Here is a 9,134-nt window from a genome sequence, read left to right on the forward strand (position 1 = left end):
TTCATTGGAAGCTTGCCAAAAACTTGGGTTAATTTAGGCTACTTGGATTTTAAATACTTTTATTTGCCTACTCACTGATTTCCAGGAGTTTACCTTTAGTGATGGGTTTTGATCTGTGAAGTGACTTCTTTTGTGGCTTTTTCCCTCATAGGGACCTCCTGAGAATAGGGGTCACCTTGGCAGGCCATCAGAAGAAGATCCTGAACAGCATTCATTCTATGAGGGTCCAGATGAGTCAGTCACCAACAGCAATGGCATGACAACTCTTGTTTTCTTGGAGGAGGAGAGAAAGGAAAAGGACCAGTGTCAAGGGGGAACCAGATGTGACCGCTGTGGAAAATGCTGGAGACCTGGGCTTCTCAGCTGGGAAATGCGTTTCCATCAGTGAAGAATGAACTGGACATGTTGCTCAATAGGCAACGTTCATTTCTCAGTGACAGAAGCATGTTTAAGATGCCGCAGGAAACCAAATACATAATAATAAAGATAGAGAAAGGTGATATTTTACAGAAGTGGGGACAAAAATCATGTGTATCGGAGAACAAGAGTGAACTCAGCTCCCACCCTCAGTGGGCCAGAGTTGCCTGTCTACAAGAAGAAGGGAAGGAGGTGGAAGGAAGAAACAAGCTGTGTTCCATTTTCTTCCTCACCAATGACGTTCTTTTCTTTTCTCCTTTTGTCCTCCTCCCCGAGAGTCCCTCCCTCTCCCACATCCATTTCCCTTTGCTCATGACTCGTGTAGGGAAGTTACTTCAAACAAACCCAGCTCCTGAGTCTCCAGATGTTGTTCTGTCAGTTGCCAAAGGACTTTGCTGACCACTGCATGGGGATCCAACCAATTCAATTAATGTCTTCATATTGAAGAAGAGATGTACCTTCAATTGAAAACCTTGTTTTTCTTTTGTTTGCATTTTCTGCAAAAAGGAAAAAGAAACCACAAATTGGAAAAAAAAATAGAAAAACCTGTTTCCGTGTGCAAGAGCACACATATGTATGTCTGCGTTATAAAATGACTGTGCTTGTTCGTAACAGATGCAAACAAGAAAAAGAACTGGGAAGTTTTTACCCCTGGGAAATTCAAAGGGGCTGGAATACGTAGTTGCTTTGGCTTTCTGGTTGGTCCAGTGGCTTCTTGGCTCAAAGGGAGTAGAGGAGTGAGAAAATAAACAAAATGAAAAGAAAAAATTTAAAACTCTCAAGAGTTTGCAAATTCATACAGGAAACAGGTGAGTGGTTTGAATTGGATGCAGTGTGGGCCATTCTGGAATGATACTGACTGATTAATTTTCTTGATAACATCTGAAGAAAAGGAGAAGGCAAGTGTTTCTGGAGAATGTTCTTCCACATCCCTGGAATCTGCAATTTAAGAGGTGGCAAGGGAGAATTCTTCTTGCCTTACCTATGGACTGGCTTAAGCCCTGTGGCATCCAAGGAATGTTTCAATTGTGTCTGTGTTTCTCTTTACATTCCTTATTGTACCTCATTGTTCAATTCACTTTTGTAAATTCCACCTAACATTTAAATATTTTTGATTTCTCCTTTTACCTTAATCTCCTTGCTAATTTTATCTGTCTAATTAAAAGGAGCAGAAGCATGTCTGGGTTTATGTAGAATGGTGTCAGAGTGTATGTCCCTGGACCCCAGTGGGTTGTCCCCAAGATAGGGGAGAATCCCTAGTAACTATCCTTCTTCTTTGTAATGTGGAGGGGAAGGAATAATTCCTGACCTCCTGCCTCCTAAGAAGTGGAATATAGTAGACTCAGTGTCACCTCTGCGACCCAAAGGAAAAACTGAATAAATATGAGGTTCTAAACTACAGATGAGAGGTAAAAGAAGTCATCAGCTAATAAACACAAACAATAATTCTTAATACCCCATCAACACTGGGTTTAGTTTACACACTGTATTTGAGAAGCTCATGCACTGTGTTTGATAAGGCTGTGCTGGACTGCTCACTCATGGTGTCTGTGAATGTGAGGCTGTAGTGACATGAGGCAGAAACAGGCACTCTTGTTCTCAAGTAGTTAATTGAATACATATTTAAGGCAGTATCATCCTTTTCCCTTCATATTTGCTAACTATGATTTTACAGGTTCTGACATGAGGTCACCAGCCCAGATTCACTCTAGTAGGAAGCTCCTTCAAAGAGGCTTGAACCCAGGTGAACTCATCATGGACTTGACCCCTGAAGGATGGGGGAAATGGACAGAGCTCCTCTCAGCAGATTCAAATGTAGCTGCAAAGGGCCTCAGTCCAACCAGGCAGGCAGAAGACAAAACTTCCCCTTATTAATTGCTTGCCAATTCATGCACAATTTACTAATTACCCCAAAGACTTCAATCCATGAAGTGTCTTACAAGCCTAGGCAATTCGACTAATCTACTCTCAATTTTCCACAGGAATGAGTTTTAATTTGTTACCAAATTCCTCAGGCAATGTCTTTTAACCCAAATTCTTTATAAAGCTCCACCAAAGCCAGCATTACTTCTGACTGTGGAGAAAGCAGGGTCCAAGCGAAGGTCATGTCAATCCCTTTGGTTTGGTGTCACCAGAAGATCCCAGAAAGGAGAGAGGAAGAGAACCCTAAGTTCTAAAAGAAAGCCCAAAGGGTCAGCAGAGCCCAAGCCAGTTCTCAGTGGCACAGCCATGCCCTAACTGTGCCCCACAGCTGTCTTCCTTCATGTCAGATTCCAAGCTGCCCCCCTCTACCCCTGGATGAATACAAAGCAGGAAATATAGAGACTGAGGAGTAGCACAAGTGAGAGAGACTCTGAGGCACTGAGTCAGTCCTTTGTCTCTCTGAGCCTCAGTTTCCTCATCTGTTATAATAGGAAAACAACACCTACCTTTGATAAAGGCTATCAAACATTCCCAACTGGCTGCTTGCACTAGACACTTTTTTGTGTCCTTTCCATGTCTCAGTGCTCTTCCTCACCATAACTGTGTGAAGTGGTAGCAGATACTTAACTGTACCCAACTTTAAGATGAGGAAACTGACAAAGACCCTTCCCAGATCACACATAGTAGTAGGATTTTGACTCAGGCATCTGACACCCTGCTCTTAACACTACCCTCAGTGGGTTGCACACCAGAGCCTGCACTGGTATACTTGGAAGGATTGTTCAAACCCAGATCACAGTGCCCGCCTTTGGGCTTCTGACTCGGTAAGTGTGGAATAGAAGTGAGAATTCACACTTCTCACAAATGGCCAGGTGGCGATGATGCTGCCGATCTGGGGACCACACTTTGAGAGCCACCACATCACACTAACCTATCTTCCTGGGAATTCGTTCTATTAGACGTGTAGCCCATGGTTCAGGAAATGATAGTTATTGAGGTTCTTGAGATACCCCAAAGGAGAGGAATAAAATCCTAGACCTCCTGGGCATGAAGTGATAGGAGAGGTTGAAGGCCCTGTAGTCTGTTCTCAGCTCTGGGGAACTTCCTTCACACATTCAAAAGAGCTCCCTGTGGAGAATGTTCACGGGCAGCAAGACTGCAACCCTGTAAATTTCAGTTACACATGCTGCCTCACCATCCCGCGGAGGGCTAAATCCAATGGGAACCTTTCCTTCAAACATATTTTGCATGGTGATCAGTGGCTTGTGGTTTGAAGAACCAAACTAACAAGATGGAATTTGCAGCCATCTGGGAAGCTCAGAGGTGGCTCACAGAGAGGCTGGAGGTGTTTAATTAATGTTCCTGGGTCATGGTTTAGGGAATGGAGACAATTGGTGTGGAGAAGTCCTGGGGATTAGACCCATCTCCTGTGCCTCCTTCTTGCTCCCTACAACACTCAAAAAAAGGAGTGAGGACTTGTGAAGAGACCAGAGAAAATAGTGAGGATGGGGGAAGAGGACTACAGGGATATCAGGAACCACAAGAAGAGTGAGGCAGAGGACAGGAGGAAGAATCTACAAAGGATCAGTTAAAAATTCAAGATCCTGTCAGCTCTGTTTTGTTCGAAGAAGGCCTTTATGAGCTACCCTGGGAATTTCATCATCATTTAAAAAATAATAATGGCTCTGTCTCCAACTGGGCTGAGGTCATGATTAGATCCTTGACAAGTGAAGTGAGGGGAAGGCACAGCTGTGACAGGTGATCACCAGCAATCAGGCACCATCCAGCATTCTCAAAGGATGCCCAACACCAAAGGATACCTGAAGATTGGTAGCAGGATGAGCTCTGCATACAATTACAATTTGAAGTACACACAGAAGTTACAGGATCATTTTCAAAAGCAGCCTGAAATTTTACATTGTCTGTTAAACCAGTGGGGGAACTGAGGACAGGCAAGAGTAGAAAGGAATCCTTGAGGTCACAGAAAGATTCTCAAACGGGAAGGAGTGTCTAGTCACACTGGAAGGTCATTCAAGCTCATTGAGATCTAAAAGTGACTGTGTTCACCATCCGGGAGTCTTTTGAGACCAGTAATTTCCAAAAGAAAACATGTGCACAGATGTTAGAGAATGCACTCGGTCTCTGGCAGAGTATAGGCTATGGCAGGGTTGGATAATGTGACGTCAGACCTGACCAAGGATGGATGGGATGGACAGACTCCTGTACAAGTGATGGATGGGCCCCATCACATACTTTCATCCCTCCAGGTTTTATCTTGTCATCACAGGTTCTTGATGAGTTCTAGTACTGCCAGGAGTCATGACTTGCCAATAGCATCCCAGCAGGAACCTCCTGGTGGTTCCCTGAGCAAGAATGGACATAGAACACTTCCTCATCTCTGTTCCCATCCTCAGCACATTGTCTGACTAATGGAAGTTGCTCAGAAAATCTTTAGTGAATGAAATTAGTTTGAACTAAGAAAGTTTAACAAGACATTACTTCACCATGACCTTAGACGACATGTTTTAAAATAAATCAATCCCTGGGTATTTTGTTGGAATCTTTCTCAATTACTCTTAACTTCTATCAATCGTAGCCTACCCTAATTTTAGTTTTGTGAAGTTTAAAACACTCCCTTTCAACCCTGTCTGAATCTTTAACACGATGTTACAATCTTCCCCAGAGCTCCAGCCTGGGGTACAGCAGCCTCCCACCAAGTGTCAGTCACTGCACAAAGGCCCTGAGAGGGAGAAATAAATTTGATGTCATTCCTGATAAAATGGAGCCAAATCTGAAGGGCAGGGAGGAATAGGGGCAGAGGACAACCTATCCTTCTGAGAGCAGTCCAGGAAGTGTTCACTGCCAGGTAACATTTGGTTGGGCAGGGCTTCTTTGGCCAGGAAATCTTCATTGATGTTTTTATAGCCTCTCTACACTAAGGCTTGCTTCCAAGAGTTGTTCAACCTTCCTAAATCTATCCTTACTCTGAGAATTCCTACAGTTTACCAAAGAGAAAAAATAAAATTAAGAAAACAAAACAAAATTATGAGCAAATGAACTCCTTCTAAGCCACTGAGACCATGCTATTCTGTTCTAAAATAGAGAATCTGTCTTCACCCCACAAAAACTTTGATTTCCTCCCTGATAATATTGAAATCTATATTTGCATGTATACGAGCAATTTCTATAATACTGGAAATGGGTTTCTGACACAGAATATGATGACAAGTAAGTTACAACTAAGGTCTTTATAGCAGAACTCAACATTGTAAGTAACTTCAACAGGGAAATGAACAACCCTGCAGGAGCACAGAAATGGAACTCCATTGTCCCAGGTGGCAGAAGAAAACATCCCCCAGGGGGTCTGCTAAACTAGAATCTGAGAAGTGGAGGAGCTATTCAGTTGGGGAAAATATAAGTGGTAGACATGTCTGTAGGGTCACATACAATTCCATAAGGCTGGGGAACACAGTGCTGGAGGCAGGGTTGCTGGAGGAGTAGGCAGGGGCTAGATCATGAAGGGCCTTATGATAAGGAATCTGGATGTTATGAATGCAAGAGGTGGAAAGTGGGCTGATGGAAGAGAATTTTATTTCATACAAATCATCGTGACAATAAAATGGAAAATGGAATGCCAAGAACTAGACTTGATTCAGGGTGATCAGTCAGGAGGTTGGTGGAATGATCTGGGAAAAGGTGATGGTGGATTGATCTGGGAAAAGATGATGGTGACCTGGATGGAGATATAGAAGTAGCAGTGGGGGTGAAGAAAAGAAGACCCATCCAGAAAATGTGAAGAAGGCAAAATTGGCAGAAGGGGTAGGTGGATTGGCTGTCAGGGATGAAGGAGGGAGAGGTCAAGGGTGACACTCTAAGTTCCTGGTGTGGGTAACTAGATGGATTTTTATATCATCAACTGAGATTGGGAATACAAAGGGAAGGAAAAACTGGGACTTGGGGATAGGGAGAGACAATGTCAATTTGAGTTGCCTTTGGGCAATTACATAGTAATGTCTACAATTTAGCAGAGGTTTGAAGACCATCTTTTTCTGGATGGTAATTAAAGCCATGGCAGAAGAATTTATTGTTTGAAATTCGAGTGTCAGAGAAGCAAGCCTGCATGGAACTCTGGGACACAGCCATACTTAAAAGTTACCCAGGCAAAGACTCTAAGGAAGAATCTGGATAGAGCCATCAGAAGAGAAGAATGAAAATTGGAAGCCTGCAGTGTCCATGCAAAGAAAAACATTTCAGGGAGGAACAGCAGTCTTGAGGCTACTGGCCCCACAGCCATGTGAGGGCCAGCATGAGGTAAGCATTGAAAAGTGTCCTTGAGTATAGCTACAGGAATGTTACCTTGGTTAAGGGCAGTTTCAGCAGAGAGATGGTGGCAAAAGATGCTGTCTGGATCTAGGAAAGAGGGAGTAGCATAGCCTTTCAAGAAGATTATCTATGAAGGGAGAAGAAAAATATGGATGTAACTATAGGAGGAGACTTCTGGTTGTTGCTGTTTTATTGCTTCTTAATGGGAAAGACTCGAGCATGTTTAAAAGCTAATGAAAGAGTATCTACACAGAGAGGAAAAGAGAAGGAGGGTAATTGAGGAGGTCAGGCCTCAAGAAGACAGGGAGTACAGATGGAGAGATGGCATGGCTTCAAGTGAAGCAATTCTAATTTGGTCTGGAGGATAAATGAAATGAGGAATGACATGAGTTCCTAGCAGAACTTAAGCTCACCTTCCCATTTCCTCACAATCTAATCACTTAGTTCTCCTGGCTTCTTCAATGGAGACTTCATGATTGAACTCATGGACCTTGCTGCAGCACTGCTAGAAGTGATGAGACCGGCGCTACCACTTTGGATGAAATGGGTGAATGACATAAAGAAGCTAGAGAGGAAGAATGATACAGCATTAAATCCCCTCTCCTACCCAGATCACCCCAATAGCTGCCCACAATCAATGGAAAGGAGTCTAAATTCCCAGTCATGGACAGGACTTCTCTCAAGCGAACTTCCCACCAAGCAATGTGTGATATCTGCCTGCAGCCCTTTCCACTTCTGTGCTGTACTCAAAGCTTTCCCCCTGCTAGGATCCTCTCCACTCCCCAGCCTGTGATCCTACAAGATCAACTCAAATGTTCTGTGTCTTGTGAAGATGGCCCAGTCTGCAGACAGTCCCCTCCTTCTCTGTCTCCTACCCAATTATACTTATTTTCATGAAATTTAACTCATCTGTCCCACCTAACCTGTGAGCTCCTTGAGGGAAGAAAATGGATCACATTTATTTCTGTGTCTTTGACACCCAATACAGAGCCTATATAAATATTTACAGGAGGATAGCATGGCCAAGTCAAGAGGGACTATGCCCAGAAGAATGGGCAAGTTTGGGAAATTTGGCATCAAGAAATAGACAGCTTCTGGGAACCAGATCAGAGAGAGCCCCAGATACCTAAAATGGAAGGTGTGCTCACGGGTCCAGCAAGGATAGCAATGAGAGGCCTCTGTAGGTAGTGAAAAACATGGGCAGCCCAGGGGAAGTTCATGTACATCCTAATGAGTGGAGGGCATGACAGCAGGACTTGCTGGGAAGACTGTGGGATTGGAATATATATTCATCAGGATTAGATTCTTAGCCATAGGGCAGAACCCAGGGTCAGGACTCTAGACTCTCAGGAACTAGGGTAGGGGGATAGGGAGCTGAGCCTGGTAGCAGTAAAGCAGGACCCTACTCATTCATCAGCAAGCATACATGAGGCTTCTGGTGGGCTCTGGGGTTTTCTGGGTGCTGGGTATAAACCATAAAGTCATGAAGCTAACAGGGCATTGCCTTCAAAGTGAAGACAGCCTGGAAGGGCAAGACTAAGCCTATGTGGAGGCCAAGGCCTCAGTCATAGGGAGAGACAGGCAATTACTATGTCTCTGACTATGATATGTCACAAGACAAGAGAAGGAAGAGGGCAGCATGGCCCATTAGCAGATGGGCCAGGAAGGCAGATCAGGGAGAGCTTGGCTTTTCCAGGCAAGTGTGATGTGTACTGGACCAGCCATTAGTCTGCTTCACCCTTGCCTTTCCCAGCACTCACAGAGGAAAGAAACAACCACGTCAGGTAAGGTACAGATGTAAAGTGGTTCATAGGAAAATCTTTGTTACTGCTGAACACAATCCCGGAAGCACGCAGCAATCTCTGCCTGCTCAGATGCTGTGGAATCTGCTGAGTGAGCCAACAAGCATGTACATATGGGTAAGCTTGGGACTCTCAACCTACCTTAGGTACCTGGGCAGGAAATGAAAGCCCCACAAAGTGTCCAGTGTCTAAACTGTGGACATACAGACCTCTTCCAAGTCTGAGCAGTTAGTCTACCTGTTGTTGAATTGCTATGGCTCTGTGTGGACTCTCTGAAACACCCTTCTTCCCCGTGCTAGATATCTGGACCCAGGAAGCTGAGCATACAAGGACCAGACTCCCAAGGGCAGGAGGGTTTGGCATGCTGACTGGGATTCCCCTGTTTGATCAGAGATCTCAGGGAACGGACCACTAATCAGCTTATCCTCCTATGAACATCTCTTGGCTGTGGTCAGAGATTCATGGGGAATGCTCCATAAATTATGACTAGTATTAGTTTATTTTACTTCTAATGGTTTAGGAACATGATCTAAAAATAGAAAGTAAAACAGAGCCTGAAGTTTATTGTAAAAAATCTTTTTGCCTTCTGATAAAGGTCAATCCTTAACCTCTGTGGATTTGGGGATTTTGTGAACTTCACAGTTGCATGTATCTGTCATCTTAATCATT

The 9,134-nt window shown here is 44.0% G+C and overlaps 1 protein-coding gene across 2 annotated transcripts in view; it reads left to right on the forward strand.

Annotated features, from left to right (window-relative positions):
• The window catches only part of Ephb1 (EPH receptor B1), a 440,603-nt gene extending 438,683 nt beyond the window's left edge, over nt 1-1,920 (forward strand). Inside the window, exon 16 of one of the 2 annotated variants that reach the window (XM_074060049.1) lies at nt 152-1,920. In XM_074060049.1, coding sequence (XP_073916150.1) covers nt 152-260 — 109 coding nt within the window. In that variant the 3' untranslated portion in view covers nt 261-1,920. The remainder of the gene's footprint in view (nt 1-151) is intronic. The other variant, XM_074060048.1, reaches the window with a different exon arrangement.
• Nucleotides 1,921-9,134: the final 7,214 nt, after the last annotated feature.

Source organism: Castor canadensis, chromosome 17 (assembly GCF_047511655.1).
Source record: "Castor canadensis chromosome 17, mCasCan1.hap1v2, whole genome shotgun sequence".
In the NCBI taxonomy this organism is placed as follows: domain Eukaryota; kingdom Metazoa; phylum Chordata; class Mammalia; order Rodentia; family Castoridae; genus Castor; species Castor canadensis.